The 17,080-nt window shown below is 42.2% G+C and overlaps 1 protein-coding gene across 1 annotated transcript in view; it reads left to right on the forward strand.

Annotated features, from left to right (window-relative positions):
* HMCN1 (hemicentin 1) overlaps positions 1 to 17,080 on the forward strand; it is a 164,139-nt gene that overhangs the window by 19,225 nt on the left and 127,834 nt on the right. Inside the window, exons 2-4 of the mRNA XM_030279477.4 lie at positions 11,733 to 11,803; positions 15,729 to 15,887; positions 16,421 to 16,543. Coding sequence (XP_030135337.4) covers positions 11,733 to 11,803; positions 15,729 to 15,887; positions 16,421 to 16,543 — 353 coding nt within the window. The remainder of the gene's footprint in view (positions 1 to 11,732; positions 11,804 to 15,728; positions 15,888 to 16,420; positions 16,544 to 17,080) is intronic.

Raw genomic sequence — 17,080 nt, forward strand, 5'->3', positions numbered from 1 at the left:
AGGGCAGCTCATCTGCTTTGAAAACTTCTCATACCCTTGAGGGTTTAGGTAGACTCTGAAGGACGCTGAAGAAAGGACCTGGTGAGTTTTTTAGGATTTTGAGTCCTTCAGGGATCCAAGTCACACTGAGACAATGACATGCTCTGAGTTCTTGGCTGACCTGCTGGTGATGAACCCTCAGAGCTGGAGAAGCAACCTGAAATTCTTCCTGAACAAGTGCATGTCTCTTCCTGCTTTGGGCTTCTTTCTGGTCTTTTCTCAGTTGACATTTAAAGCTATATTGTTATATAAGACAGGAAGAAACAGCTTCAAGTTGCTCCAGAGGAGCTTTAAATTGATACTAAGAAAAGTTCTTCTCTCAAAGGGTTGACAAGTATTGGGACAGGTTGCCCAGGGAAGTGTCACTATCCTTGGAGGAATTCGAAAGCTGTGTGGATGTGTCACTTCTGGACGTGGTTGGTGGTGGCCTTGGCAATGCTGGGTCAGTGGTTTGACTTGATGATCTTAGAGGACTTTTCCATCCTAAATGATTCCATGATTCTTTATTATAAGGTGTTTTGCTATCTGAATGACATGTCAGTTTTATATGACAAATGACTGTGGGCAGAAATGATGCTTAGACATGGATTGGGGGATAGTTTACATGCCACAGAGTGTATGTAAGTCAGTGAATGTGCAGATTCCCTTTCCAAAGTGACAATTAAAGATGTGTGTCTTGCAGCCAGACCCTCAGCAGCATTGAGTGGGAGACTTCTGTGCAGCAGGATTCATTTACCAAGCAGTCATTCTCAGGGGTTGTGTGACTACTGTGGGGAGAAGTTCTGGTTTTCGGTTCTCCTAGCAGATTAAAACCATCAAGTGAGTGTAGTGCTGCAGAGGGGGGAGAAGAGCCTCTGTACCTCTGTGTAGATGGCTCCCAGCAGCCCAGCTCCAGGGATTGCAGCCTGTCTTAGGGAGGAGAGCTGCCAGGGAGCCCTGTGTGGGTCAGATTCAGAGCTGGGAAGAACCAGAGGCTGGGCATTCTGACTGCTGTGGCCCGTGGAGAGCAAGAAGACACATGAGACCACTGTCACCACTGAGCTGTTCCGGCAGTGTGGAGACACTGCTCAGACTGGCCCGACTCCTTTCCCCTTCCCCTGGGTTGTGGTGAGTGTTCCAGTTTCTCAGCCTTGGTTCTCTAGACTTCCACAAGAAGTTTATCCCTTACTTGAACGGTTTCTGCTTAAAAATGTTTTTCTTGGTGCCATTTAGAAAATGACACAATTACAAATGATACAGGCAAAAGTGAAGGGATGGGAGAGAGCTGCTTCCAGCTGACTCGCCAGTTACCAAAGTAAACAGTGCTGTAATGAAGCTTTTGAGAGGCTTGTCTGGCCATGAAAAACTTGCTATATCTTTCTTTTTAAATCAGCATTTCAATCCAAACCACATATTTTTAAAAATAGAACTAAAATGTTTCAGTATCCTCTTTTTCTTGGGTTGGCTCTGTCAGATAAGCTATTTTGCAGTCTTATTTTCTGCTTCTTTTTCCCATTGCTTTCTTGTACAATAGAGTCCTGCAACAGCCCAGGTCCTCAAAAAAATCATCTGATTCAACTTCTCAAACAGTGCCTTGCCAGGAGTAACAAATGTGTCTGATAGGTAGAAATAGAAAATGAATTATTTAGAAAGTTAGTAACAAATTAGAAAAAAACAGAACAAACCAGAAAGTTCATGTTAACCTGGAACACCAGTAGCAGCCCTTCTTTGAACATCCTTAAATGGGTGTTTTAATTTCAACTAATCAATGCCTCTCTATTCGCAGCAGTATTTGAGGCATCACTGGACCCATGTTAGAGCCCTAGGGATAATATTCCCAATTGGATATTGTCAGAGTGAATAATTGCTGTACACGGACAGTGTTATCTGCTGTAACATTCCATGTTCTGTCAGCTGCACATGGATTAGTTCTGTGAAGTGGAGACTTAGCTGGAATGATGCAGAGATTTGAATTTATAGTTGTAATGCCTGAAAGGACAGGATTGGGGTTTCTAATGGTTTTACATTGGTAATCCTTTAGCAATTCACTTTATAGTGGAATACTTGGATGGGAGCTGGAGTCTGTTCTAACTGAAATCAGTAAAAACTGTGTCAGTTACTTGGAAAGAAGGCAGATGCATTTCTAGTAGTAAAAAGGAAATAAAAGAATATTTTAGGTACAGAGTAATCTCATGCAGAATATCTGAGTTTTGTACTGAATGTGACACTTCTTTCTCCCAGCAGCTGGCGTCAGATAACTTGATTTTTGTTATGTTTGGACATCTGCATTCTCAACGGATGGCAGCTGGATATATCCTAAAGTTCTTTTGAGTATCTAAATCATGATGTTCATGCACATGTATGTATATGTGTGCAGGCACACACAGGTCATCTCCTAGAACCTTGGTTTTATTCTAGAATTTTCAAAATTAAACTTTTTTCTTCCTTGTGTTCTATTGAGAGTTAGGTAGTTTGGTATGAAAACTGAAGGGACTCTATTTAGTAGTGCTTGAATTATGCAAGTGTAGGTAGGTCTGTGTTTAATGTCTGTCTTTTCCCTTTGTTTAGGGCTAATTGAATAATTATGTGGTTTGCTGATACTTTACTGAGCAAAATTTAATTAGTGTTTCAAGGATTGTGTCTGCATCTGAAGGAATTGTAGCTCAGTCTTTACTTTTTTGTGTTTCTTTTAGGGAAAACTTACCGCACTGTATCTGAGCTTCATATCCAACAGTGGTGTTTTTTTTCCCAGGCCATGTGACTCCCTCCAGCCAAAGACACCTCCAGAGACCCATTTAAACCAAATACACCATAGTGCATCTATGGTCAGATGGAGAGCCACCATGGGGGTCAAGGGGATGGAGCACCTCTCCTATGGGGAAGGCTGAGAGCATTGGGATTGGTCAGCCTGGAGATGAGAAGTGCTGGGGTGACCTCACTGTGGCCTTCCAGTGCCTGAGGGGAGCAGACAGGAAAGATGGAGAGAGAGTTTTACAAGGGATGGAAAGACAGGACAAGGGGGAATGGCTTCCCACTGCCAGAGGGCAGCATTGATTAAGTGTTAGGAAGGAATTGTTCCCTGTGAGGGTGGGGAAGCCCTGGCAGAGGATACCCAGAGATGCTGTAGCTGCCCCATCCCTGAAGTGTCCAAGACCAGATTGGACAGGGCTTGGAGCAATCTGGGATAGTGGAAATGTACCTGCCCAACTGATGGACCCCTAGATGAACTTTAAGATCCCTTCCCACCTAAGCCTATGATTCTTTGATGATTTAAAATAATCTTTTACCATGTGAAGTCAAACCCCAGCATAAGCTTATTAAAGAGCAGGATAGGTTTAATATAAGAACATACTCTGGGAATTCCTTGTGTTCCCATGGTCTCTTGGCAGTTTTAAGGACTGATGGATTAGTGCCATGGTCTCCATAAAGCTTGTTGGGAAAATGGCTTCTTGAAGAAAACACTGACTGCTGCTTTATTAATAACTCGGGGGTAATCACCCCTGTTAAATACTGTTCCTGCCTTGGGACTTTGGTTTGTGCTACATGATGGGGATGTAGAATATTTCCCCTCAGCCCAGACTGAGCATGTCTGGGTAATCCTGCTCCCAGGATGTTCCGGTTGCTGATGGTGACTTTATTTGCTTACAGGGCCTGCTTTTCTATAGCAGTGGGTTCTGATTGCATTAGTAGTTCCATATCCTTTGGGAAAGCAATGCAGCTGCACTTTCAGCAGGAAAGAGCCAGTTGCTTTTCAGTTTGCTGATGTCTCAAGACCAAAAAGTTGACTTGGCTTCAGTAAGGTAGCTCTCTCCAAGGATCTTCCAAATCTCTTTGAAGGAAGCAATCTGGGAATATAATCTTCCAAGCAGAAGAAGCTTTTAATTAGCCATTTTAATTGAATTAATTTATCCTGCAAATAAAAGAAGCTGTAACTTTTTTTGCCAGTCAGCCACTGGACCCCTCTTACGATGAGATACACTCGGAGACACGGTGGGAGCCTGAGTTCCATGAAGAAGGAGGAGCTTTACGGACGAGGCTGTGGTACCCTGCAGTGCCAGGAGGCTCCCGATGGTGGAGCTCAGATATTCCCGGCCGACAGCAGTGTGGACAGCAGCTCAAAATCAATCATGCTAGATGTCACAGTAAATAAATTCATTTGGTAGTGCAATATTAAGTATAAATTGTGAATTTAAAATTGTGTTTTAAATCCCTCTTGATTTCACTTCAGCATGGTAAGGTAATTAATCACAAAGCAGCACTGTGAAATGGGTAGTTGCATTTGTTCCTGCCCGGTTCCTCAGTGCACGTTCTTTATCCAGTGCTGTTACAAGTGTAGAAGGAGCAGTGCCAAAATACACAAACCCAGAGATGAGACAGAAATAGACCTGGACTGATCTGGAGTTCAGTCTGGAGAAAGAATTTAAAGAGCATTATGAACTGAGTTTTACTCTGTTCAGCCTGTTGTTAACAAGGGGAAATAAACACAAACAGAAAGTGAGCTGATGACCTTCTCAGATGTTCAGTGGGAGCTGGGAGCACAGGCCAGCCCTGGGATCCAGCGCTGCTCCCAGGCTGGACAGTAAGAAAGCTGTGTCTGCAGTCCTTATCAGCTGTTTGTCCTTTACTGTAGGCTGAGTAAAGCAAATCGCTCAAAGCTTTCTCCCCTTGTGTCTGCTCGTGCCTTTTGTTGTTGGAAAAGCAAAGCAGCCCCATGAATACCTGCAGCAGTGGCAGTGCTGGACAGGCAAGCACAAACCCCAAAGCTCTGGGCACGCAGGAGGTGCAGGAGAGCACAGTCCTGGACATACTCAGTGCTGGGACGGAGCTCAAGCTCAAGGCTTGGATGTCAGGGACCACCTAGTTGTAAGAGCTTGCCATAATCTCCGTGGCTCGCTCAGCCCTTGGCCTCTCTCAGGGCCTGTCAGCCGAGTTGCCAGCCGTGGCTGTGTGCTGGGACTTGGGCAGCCATCCACGGAGGGCTGGCCAGAGGCAGCAGAGTCAGCTCAGACACAGCTCTGTGGCCCCTCTGGGAACAGACCTCCAGGCTCTGCAAAAGCCTGAGGTGGGGCTGCTCCAGATTTCAGCATTCACTATATTTACTTGTCCCCAGAAAAGAAAAAAACTTGCTTTGTGTCATCTTTTGGGACATTTAATAGCCACTAAAGTCATTACTTTAAATCTGAACCACGTGGACTCAAGTTTTCTGGTCTCTTTGCCCATAGCTGTGCACCAGCAATGGACAAAAACTTCTGGCCTTGCAGTGGAGCTAGAGGAGATGTTCAGATGGATTACTTCCTCAGAGCAATAATCAGCCTGTGTTTCTATTGCATTGAAGCTATCTTTTTCTCATTTCCAGCCTAAGGGGGTAGTTTTTTAAATTAGGATTCCTTGGTTAATGTGATGTGCCACTCATGCAAAGGGTTTGAGAAGTTCCACGACAGTTCAGGGCATCACCCATTTAAGAGAGCATTTGTAGCAAATCTGGATTTATTTTAACCATCTCTGGGTAGAGGAGGTTACTCTGCACACACTGTGGTTTGTGACTGTAGTTCTCAGAAGGTGGAGTTAACAGTGTGCTGGGCAAATCTGACCCTGATTTTTATTATTTCTTACTGCATGTGGTTAATAACTTTTAGACAACTGCACTTGAGGCTTGTAAGCTAAACTTAGTCCTTGTTGCAATAGACAAAAAATGAGAATAATAGATTTTATCCACTCTGGGTCTCCAAGTGAGCTTTCTTTTCCAAGAAATGAAGCATGCATAATGCTTTTTTTTGTCATTGTTATTTTCCTTTAAAAAAAAAAAGTCATGAGCTCATAACTATTAAAACAATGGGAAATAACAACATAAATGTGGCACTTGCTAAGGCACATTGCAAGTAGAACTTGTGTTACATCTTTGGTCACTGAATTTCAGCCAGGCTCTGGCCACTGTCCTGAGGTGAAGAGTTTGATGCATGAGGTTGGTGGCCCTTGCCATCTGTGAGGATGGAGCTTCATCAGCTCCACTGGTGCTGGGTTGGGCTGCTTAGTAGGGCTCTGCAATTCCCAGGATAATCTATCTGGCTTGTCTGTAAACAGCCAACTCAAGAAAAACTGGGTGAACAACTGTGAGCAGTCTGACTCCTTCCTGTCTGCTGTTAGACTTAGTAGTCATAAGTCATAAGGCTGAAAAATGATTTAAGAAATAAAAAAGTGAGTGTATTAAGGAAATGTGAGCTTGCTGGGCTGGTTTGGCTCATTTCTTTCTGGTAAAAGTTGCTCATTGCAGTTTCTGGGCTTTTAAAAAAATTGATTATAGCCAGGTTAGAATCTGAAAGCAGCTGAGTCATGAGGAAATATCATTTAGGAGGAAACTTTAAATAGCCTATTGCATGTTCTAGTGGTAAGCATCTTGCCTTACTCAGTGCTCCCTGAATCCATTGGGATGTGTGTTAGCAAGGGGGTGTTAGCCATGGCTGTAGGCAGCATCTCCAGTGCTGCCTTGTGCTCCTGGAAAAATTCATCGAGGTTTCTAATCACACAGTTCCCATCATCTGAATGGGAGTTGAGGGTGTCCTTCACGTCAGAGCACAAAGCACAAGACATTAAGTTTGGTCATTTTTACTATGTGGTGGAGTCAGCTTCTTGGTTTGGTAGTCTACAACAGAAATTTGCAATCAGTTAAAATGGAGCAGCATTTTTTGGTGCATTAAAACATCATGCTATAAAACAGCTTCTGATCCTGTGTGCATGTACTTGTCAGCTGTGTGATGAGTAAAACTATTCACTATCATTTGAGATGTCAGTTACAAGTGGTTTTCTTCTATGTAGTCTCACCTGTGTGGTGACCCTCTCTTTAAGGGGAAGGAGAGCCCTGTGAAGCACTTCCAGTGGCAGTTTATGAGGGATCTGTAGAGGGAAGAGCCTGCAGGACCCAATTTGCTGTTGGAAAATTGCAGGTTTCTGCTTCTGTGCCCTCAGGATGGACAGCTGGCTGGAGCAGCTCTACCATTGTTCTTATTCTCTGAGTTCTTGGCAGTGGCTGTTTTTAAAGGTCTTCAGAGGCATTATAAGCAGAGCCTTGCAATGGATTGGATACAGTTCTCTTCTTTCTCTGAGAAGAGCATTAAATCAGATAAACCTCGGTGCTCAGCACCCTTAGTAAATGGCTCTTAGGGAATAATTGTACACCAGCTTCTTTTGGGAGGGATCTTGGTTTAGGCATTTCAGCTGTCTAATCTGATTACTCGTAATCCTTGAGCATCGCTTCATTTGTGGTGAAAATTATTTGATATATGTGTACTCACACACACACATATATAACATATATACACACATATATCAATGGGAAAGTGAGGATTTGTTTATATGGGTATGTGAAACTCATATTAATCCTCTGATATCAAAAACTGTCAGAATTGCCACAGCCCAGTGCTAGACTTGTCAGTCCACTTCATGAATAAAAAAGAATGTGGAAGATAATTGTCACCCAGTTTTTTTCTGCGTATCCTGTGTTATGAAGATACAACTAAATATACTAACTATAATATTAGCTTTTATTAGTATATAATTAATGTAGTTACATAATGTAACATAGTGTAATTATTTTGATATTATATATAATATGACATTAATATTGTTATTGGAATATCAGGGATTTGTTGCTATACTGTGGTAGGCTTTGGGATTTTGGTTTTTTCTATTTTACTTTTTCATTTGTAGCGTCATAATTTTTAAACTTATATTTCTTTGGAAATATTCAAAGATGTGGAGGCTTTTTGGGGGGATATCTTTGCTTTATTTAGTTAGTTAGTTTAATTCTGAATATGGCTTTGCATCAGGAAAACATCCTTGCTGTGAATTAGAAGAAGGAATTCTGTGGGTGAGAGCACTCCACAAGGTTTAGCATCTCTGCCAAAATTCCTTCAGTTACCATGTATCACTTAGAGCTTTCTTATTCCTTCTGGAATAAACAAATCCAGTGTTCCGAGTTGATGAGAGGTAGGCAGAAGACTTCCATATTCCTTTGTTAGATCTCCTAAAGCACCCAGCTGTCCAAAGCAGACATTTGGTGCAGATGTGTTCCGTGGTCAGGACTAGGGGAGTGCCAAATTTGCAATCACCGTCAGTGGTAATTATGTGCGATTGTGTGTCATGGGGAAATCTGTGGGTTTCCCAACATTCTTGCTGCTCAGCTTGTACATAAACATGTGGCCAATTGAGGTGTGGCAGAAAGCCATGGAAAAACAGCAGACCCTTTTGGAATGGCCAGTTTATTAGGTTGCTGTGGGTTTTTCTCCTTATTTACCAATGAGATGGTTTTTGCAAGACTAGCCCCAGAAAGGAAGCATCAAAATCCTTGGTCTCTGTGTTACTCAGTCGTGTGTTGTCGTAGTTTAATTGCTTAGGTGGAAGCTTAGATGCCACAGTGGCTACGTTGACTTCTGTGATTTCAGTTTTGGAAGTCCAGGCTTTGCTCAGGGATGTGCAGCCATGCCTTTAAAATGTTTCCTTTTGGCTGGTGCCAGTTTGTGTGTGTGCAAGTCTGACTGTTGATTCCTGAGTCAGTCTGGAAGAGCTGAAATTTACACTGTATTTGTGAGGCCAGAGGATTGAGTTGGTGCCTCAAAAAGATTTGCTGCCGTTCTGGGGCTGTGTCAGCTTTTTTACCTTTGCACAGCTCCCTCTGGGTGATCATGAAAGTTTTGGAGTAGTGAGCAATGGAGAGACTCCCACAACAATCCAGTTCCAAATATTCCCATATCCATTTCACTCCCTAAAAATGGATTCAGATTGCAGGATGAGAATGGAAAACCACACCTCCCCATCACTGGAAGTGTCCAAGGACATGTTGGACAGAGCTTGGAGCAACCTGGGCTAGTGGAAGGTGTCCCTGCCCATGGCAGAGGGTGGGACTGGATGGGCTTTAAGGTCCCTTCCAACCCATTCTGTGACTGTGTATTCTCTTAAGAGTATTCCATATTTCAAGCTTTGCCTAAAGAGCTAATGAAGGTGAAAAGCTTATTATTTTCTTCTGCTTGGTGTGTTTACAGGGTGTAGTTTCTGAGTGAACATTCAGTTTAAACTATGCTTGTTATGTAAATTTAAATCACTTCTCATCATGCTCTTTCTTTTTTATATTTTGGACACTTTGGAGATCTGTGTTTACCTGTGTTGGTGAAACAGCCTTATTTGGGCTGTACTTGTAGGTCACCAAATGAGGATGAAATAAACTGAAGCTGGTGAAGGCTATTAAAGCTTTTCTGGCAGGCAGGTCACATAAGCTGGTGGCACAACAGTATGTGAAGGACAGCTGCTGGGTTTTTTGGGGGAGGCTGGTGAGTGTTCAAGTGGTGAGGAGGACCAACATCACCATTCAGACATGGCCTGGGTTGTGGAATCAGCTGAGGACATCTGCCCTGCACGGCTCCTGCAGGGTTCTCTGCTCTCTGCTGCCCACAGCACTTGATGCTGACCATGCCTCGCTCGTTTGCCCGGGTGCTGTTTCCCAGCTGAGCTCTCAGCAGAGAGCAGCTGGAACTCTGATCCTGCAGGAATCTGGCCAGGCTCTGTTGGGCATTGGCACTGCTGGAGTCAGCCCGTGCTGCCTGTGGGGGAGTAAGGCCAAGTTCTCAGCCCATCTGACCTGATGGGCTGTTTTAGCTTAGCTGAAGGAGTATTGCTTTTCAGATCTTTATTTTATAGGGTAAGAAAGCCTTTCCAAAGGATTTACCGCTCTAGACTGAAACACCGAATCCCTCAACGGATGGGAATAATGAAACTAGTGGGGTTACTGTATGGATAAACTCCAGTCAGTGATGTGCTTTAGAACAGAGCTTGGCAAAGGGGAGATTGGAAGCAAAACAACTTGGAGGTAGCTTTATTGCAGGTGTTTGCTGTAAAGGATACCCAAAGGAGAATAGTGCCAGGGGGAGCGGGAGCACAGCAGGATGAGGTATGTGAAGGAACATAATGGCTCTTTTAATGATAGTGCAGCATTTTAGTACATGGCATTCACAGATAAATGACTCACAGCCATACAAAAAATCCCCAAGGACAGTTTAATGTTCTAGGAAAGGTTTTGTGTGATCTCGTGGGTGACTTGCAAAGAAATTAAACCAAAAGACATCCATAAATAGAGCTTGCCCAGCAAATACTGGTGTGATTAAAGTAGACCTTGGTGATGGCAGTTGTTGTAACTCCAGTGAAATAAAACTTTGGATTGTTTAAAAAAGAAAAATGTCTGCATAATATGGAAGATAAGTGTGTATTAACTTTTATAGAGCTTGGAAAGTGCTGTGAGGTCTGCTGAGGCAGCACTTCCCTGTAAGCTGCAGCTGTATTAAATTGGCACTGTTGCAATTTCATGCTTGGCTTTTACCCTGACAGCAGAATTATACCCCATTTGGTCTGTCAGGACTCAGCTGATATCTTTGAGTGCTTTGGAGCACTCAACTGGCAGAAATCTCTTCATTTGTGTGTGTGTGTGTGTTTATTTATTGATTTTTGGCGTAGCACCCTGACTGCGCTTGCTGAGCTGGGCAAGTGCCCATGGCCAGGGCAGCAGTGCCTGCCTGGGCCAAGCCAAGAATGGAGGGCACTGGTGCCAAGGCAGATGGAGGTGAACAGGCAGCAAATCATGGCATAGGAACCAGCTGGCTGGAATCACATTTGATACCAATCAGGAAGGCAGCTGTGTGAGGGGCAGCTCCATGGGATTGGGAAATGCTCACATACGTGCTGCTGTTGCATACCCCAAGCAACTTCACTTGCATGTCCTGCCCTTCCTCAGTAGCCAGACATGACAAATGCTATGAATGAAGTTGTTTCTGCTTTGGTTCATTCTGGCAGCTGCTCTGGATATGCTAGATTGGGGATAGGGCTCACACTGGGATATTTCCAGAACTACAATTTTTTTTTTCAGAGAAGAGATGTGGCAAATGCCTTTTTTTTTCTTTCTTTTTTCTTTCTTTCTTTTTTCTTTCTTTCTTTTTTTTTTTTTTTTTTTTTTTTTTTTTTTAACGGGGTAAAATTGCAAAGCCAAGTATGTATGTTTTCTACAGAGAGGCCTCTTCATGTTTACCTAGAATAACAAAATTGTGGAATGGTTTGGGTTGCGAGGGACCTTAAATTCACCTTGTTTCACCCTCTGCCATGGGTAGGGACACCTTCCACTAGCCCCAACCACCCTGGTCTTGGCCACAGCTTCTCTGAGCACTCTGTGGCATGGCCTTCCTACCCTCACAGGGAAGAGCTGCTTCCCTATTATCAAGTATCTTTTAAGTGTGAAGCCATTTCCCCTTGTCCTGTCCCTCCAGGCCCTTGTCCAAAGTCGCTTTCCAACTCTCCTTGAGCCCCTTTAGGCGCTGGAAGGCTGCTGTGAGGTTTTCCTAAAGCCTTGTTTTCTCCAGTCTAAAGAGCCTCTTTCTGGAAAAATACATTATTTCTTGGTCCAGCAACATTTGTTCTGGGATTTTTTGTTCCCTTTTCATTATTAAGAACAATTAAATGTTTGATCAAAATCAAAGAGGAAAGGCTTTATGTGCCTATAAATGTTTAAGGCACATAGACATTGGTAATACTGGAATATTAAAGTTACCAGATTTGAAATCACAGGTTTCAGTGCTGGGAATATCATTCTCTACTATTTCTTTCTGTTCAATGCTTTTAGTTTCATTTTTTTACTACCATGTATCTTTGGATAACTCAGTTTTCTTTGTATTTCATTCTAGAAATTGGTCCAGTGACAATAACCACAGATCCCAAGAAATTTCAATTTGAACTCAGGGAACTTTATGTTCAGGTGAGTAACTTGTTTCCTATGTGGTTCTAGCAAAGACTGTTTCCTCATGTCATCCTTCTTCTTGTGCTGATATTCATGCTGCAAGCATTCATGAGGATGTAGATCACTTACCTCTGTCATTTTGCCTGCACAAACTGTCAACTTCCTGCTCATCCTAATGTAGGGTTATGATTCATTCCTTTGTCTTAGTTCACATCATTGTGTGGAGACTCGGTTTGATAACACAAGAAGGAATAGCTAAGTAACACTAACATTTAGTTGGCATTTTCATTAGTCCTGCCACTTGTCCACAGACACTTTTATGGACTTCTGCTGTGTTATGGATATTATATTCCATGAACACCACTCAGACAAGAGGACTGTAAGACCCATCAGGTTTTCCATAGGTACTGCCTTCCCTGCTGTGCATTACTTGGCACTTAGTGATTCAAGGGCTTCTTAGAATCACAGAATATCCTGAGTGGGAAGGGACCCACAGGAGCATCCCTGGCCCTGCACAGACACTCCAACAATCCCACCCTGTGCATCCCTGGGAGCGTTGTCCAAACCCTCCTGGAGCCCTGGCAGCCTTGGGGCTGTGCCCATTCCCTGGGGAGCCTGGGCAGTGCTTACCACTCTTTGAGGGAAGAACCTTTCCCTGAGCTCCAGCCTGACTCTGCCCTGGCACAGCTCCAGCTGTTCCTTCGGGTGATAGAAAGAAAGGAGGAAGTACTGGAGTGGAGTTATCCTTACTGACAGAACATATGCTCCTATTGTCCTGTCTTTAACCAAGGAAAATGCTTCTGACCTGTGGTGAACCTTGCTGGAGTCAGTAGTGCCAGACAGGCTCTCCTTCAGAAACTGGCACATGATATAATGCTTGTAAGAACAGATTGCTTGAAGATTACTTAAAAACTTGGCAGGAGGTTTGAAATCCAGAGAAAACAATAGCTATTGCAGTTTTCTCCTTCATGGGGAAATTGAAGCTTTAAAACTCCATCCAGTTTTCATGTCTTGTTTCCTCAACAGTTGTACTTGACAGTAATTGCAGCTCTTTCTAAAAGGTGGATTATTTAGGTGAAGCTTTTGGGAATTTCAAACTCTTAATTTCTAATCAAGTTGTTTAAAAGTTTCTGTCTAATTAATTTTAGATTTCATTCTTTAATGATCACATATTTCATAATTATTTTGATGATATGCTCATTCTGCTATATGAAGGCTCTCACTGACTTGTATTCATCCATTGTATTGGTGAAGGGCCAAAATAGAAATCAAAAAATGATTTGAACAGGACTGATAGGTCATCTTGCAGTAGAGGAAATATAAGAACTTTCTACAGGTTTGTTACCAGTATTTTTCCAAAACGACTGATAAAAGATGCAAGAGTGAATGTTGTGAAGGTAGAGGAAATTTTGAGCTGAGTTCATTCTGAGAAAGGGCATGGACCAAATATTCTCATTAATGAAAAAAGCTAAAATTAAGGCAAAGATAAGTATTTCAAGGCATCTTGTGTATAAAACATATTAAATCAAAATATGCTCAACTTGTCCTCCCTGAACATCATGGTAAGCCCGGCTCTTTTTTTCCATTCATCTGTCACAGAATAGTTGGAGGATCTTTTGGCTGACATTTGACATGAGATAAAAGTTGGGTTGTGTACATTTCGCTGCAGAAACTGGGCCCTTTTCTTTTACATTCTGAGTGATAAAGAACATATTCCTTGGATACAGGATCAGCTTAGGAGGTATCACTTATATTTAATCTGTAATTACCTTTGAATCATTCTTACAGACAGTGTGATAAGAATGTGGACTTGGGCAGCAATGGCTCCTTAATGTTGTTGGTTTTTTTTTGTTGTTTTTGTTTGTTTGTTTTTTGTTTTGTTTTGGTTTTTTTGTTAAGCAGATTTTTTTTGTGTATTTCTGTGGGCCTGTTCAAACTGAAGGGAAAACAAAGCTTCCTGAGGTTCACTCGCCTCAGCTTTTCCAGAAAGCTTCACAAGGTAGTTGTATTTAATTTCAGTTTGGAGAGAAAGGCAGGAAATACTGAATATACTGAGTGGAAAATTTTCTACTTTTTAAAATTAAGGTAAAGACAATACTGTTGTTAAATGTTAGGAAGCAATTCTGCCTGTGAAGATGGGCAGCCCCTGGCACAGGGTGCCCAGAGAAGCTGTGGCTGCCCCTGGATCCCTGGAAATGTCCCAGACCAGGCTGGATGGGACTTGGAACAACCTGGGCTGGTGGAAAGTGTCCCTGCCCATTGCAGGGATGACACTGGATGGGCTTTTAAGGATTTGCCAATCCAATCCAAACCATTCCATGATGATGTTTTGCTGTTCTACCAGCTGCCTTTTAAGAGTATTATTCTACATTATAGGAATAAAAAAGTCCATGCTTCTCAGAGCAACCATTTAGCTAAGTAGTGCTTTTCATGTTCTATGTAGAAAACAGATGCTGCCATATAGAATATTATGAGATGATAATCAAGTAGACTTGAAGTGGGAATAGAAATTTTCCTGTTCCAAGTAGATGTCTGTATAAATTAGCTATTATTTTGACTTTGCCCACAAATTAAAGCTTTATGTGGAAGAGTCTTCTGCTGAAAGAATTTGGATATACTGATGTGTCCCATTGGACTGTATAGGCATTGCCAAGATAAAGTTCTGACGTGTGTCAAAAATCTTCTTGGAGAGTTCTCTCTCAAATTTCAGGCTGTCTGGAGTCTGCCACTTGCTTTTCCCATAAAACTAAGGCTACATTTAGGAGAACTGACTTTGAAAAAGAACAATGGTTCTTATATGACTTACAGAAAAACAGTGACCACATGCTTATTCTTTATCATAGATGAGAAACTTATTGATATTCTTGCTTTGAAATTGGTTAAGGATACTGATAGATTAACCTGTAGAAAGTGTTTACATTTTCTCTACTCCAAGATGACCTATCAGTCCTGTTCTAATCATTTTTTGATTTCTGTTTTGGTCCTTCACCAATACAATGTTGTTCCCAACACGAACATTTCACTGATGATGAACAAAATTCTTAAGTGTGAAGGACTGCTCTCTTTTTGCCTTATTCTTTCCTATCATGTGTAGATTTGTATATACATATGTGTGAAGGCATGTTGATTGTAAAAATAAAAGGAATCAATTTTATATGTAATACTGAGTCTATGCAGAAGTCTATTGTAGATGACAGGGCAAGTTTTACAGTTTGTATCAGCTCTTTGGAAAGTTCTGTCTTCAATATGCCAAGTTAATTTTTATGTAAGTTAGTGAGCTTTTATTTAAACAGTCTTTTTCCCAAGTTCTTAATTCAGTGAGAAAAATGAATCCTTTCCTATGAAGATAAAGTCATACTTGGAAGCATTTTGATTGAACACATGGTCTGAAAAACCTCCAGCTCTGCAGCTGCTGCAGTGCAGAGCTGTGGGAACACAGCACCTGTGCCCTCTGCTGAGCTCCCTGTCCCAGGGTGGAGTCCAGGGCAGGTTGTTGCTGCTCTGGTGTCCAGAGGTGCTCCTGGAGCTCGGCACTGCCTGCCTGGGACCATTTCCCATCTGTCTGTGCCCCTGACCTTCCGTGACTACCAGAGCAGGGGACTTGTCAGCCAGGAAGGAGCTGACAAGTCCCCCATGTAAATGTGGGAAATGAAGCTGTCACAAAAGCTGGAACTGAGCAGGACATGGATAAGAGTGACCATGGCACCAGCCAACATCAGGGCTCTTCCTTTGACTTTATGTCTCTGGAATTGTTGCAGTTGCTGCTTTTGAGTGTGTTACAGCCCTCTGCAGCAACTATAAAATCCTTAGGGCAGAAAAGGTGAATAAATGATGAGAGGCTGAGGAAGTATCTGTCTTGAATGTCCCAAAAGAAAGTAACTTACTTGGTATAAGTTTCTTTCTTAAAAGAAAAAAAAAACATTTTATTTTTACTTGTGAACAGGGTGGTGGAGACTGTCCAGAGATGAGCATTGGGGCAATAAAGATTGCTCTAGAAATTTCCCTGCCTGGCTCTTTCATCTATGTATTTACTGATGCCCGATCCAAGGATTACAGACTGACCCATGAAGTGCTTCAACTCATCCAACAGAAACAGTCACAGGTACTGAGGGGATTTGCATTCCCACCTGGGTTGTGTGTTTAATGCTCTGTTTTCTTGATGACTAAGAGTAGAATTCTTCTGTGTGAAACTTGGTGAACTCTTATTACAGAAGGGACCATAATACTGCATTCTAAGTATTTATTTTTTCTTAATAGAGTTAACTGATGTGGGTAAGGAAAACCTTAGTGGAATCTTCTTTTATTATTATGCATTAAATAATGCAACTGAATCTTCTACCAGTGTGTATGTGGTTTTGGCAGCTTATCACTTAACGTGGTTTTTTTTTTTTTTCCTAAAAGAGGTATTATGTGGATGACAGGGCTGATTGGTTTTTAAAGGGATTTTTGTCTATTCCTTTTCTTCTGCACTGTTTTTTCCATCATTACTGAGTGCAATGCCTCTGCCCATGCAGAGTAACAAACCCATCTCGACTGACACATTCTTCTGCTGTCTTGCCTTAATGCTGCCATGGCAGTGTTTTCCTCACCTGTGCACCATGTGTCCAATGATTCACTGATTTTTTTTTAATCCAGGTGGTGTTTGTGCTGACTGGAGACTGTGATGACAGGGATCATATTGGTTACAAGGTCTATGAAGAAATTGCTTCAACAAGTTCTGGTCAAGTTTTTCACTTGGACAAAAAGCAAGTCAATGAGGTAACTTTGCTTGAGTTTTGCAATCAATAAAGAAAATGAGGCAAGAGTTAGACTGTAAATTGTTAAGAGACCTGGTGGTGGGTTAGGAAGCAGAAGAGGAACTTCTAAATGTTCTGGTCTTAGTATGTGGACCTTTCCTTTCCTTCCTTTCTCTATCCTCTATATCAGGATGCAATATTGTGACTTACTAGAACCTGCCCAGCTTCCCTCTGCCTGTGCCAGAAGGCTTCCAGGAGAAGAGCCTTTAAGAAAAGGAGCGGTTCTGGGCTCTGTGTAACGTGGTGGCTTTTCTGCTCGAAACAAGAGCACACATTAGCTTTAAACAAGCATTTTGTGACCAAGCAAATAACTGTTACTCAGCCTGGACAAAAATGGATATAGGATAGATAGTGTGAACTCTCAGGTTTCCATTGTTCAGAGGGTCATGGAAGTAACTTTTAAATTGAGGTTTTCACTGTGATACTTCTACCACCTCTGCTGCCCTCCTGGTATCTGTGGTTCCTGACCCACAGCTATGAATGACTCTTTGCTTTGGGA

Source organism: Taeniopygia guttata, chromosome 8, assembly GCF_048771995.1.
Source record: "Taeniopygia guttata chromosome 8, bTaeGut7.mat, whole genome shotgun sequence".
NCBI classification, from domain to species: Eukaryota; Metazoa; Chordata; class Aves; order Passeriformes; family Estrildidae; genus Taeniopygia; species Taeniopygia guttata.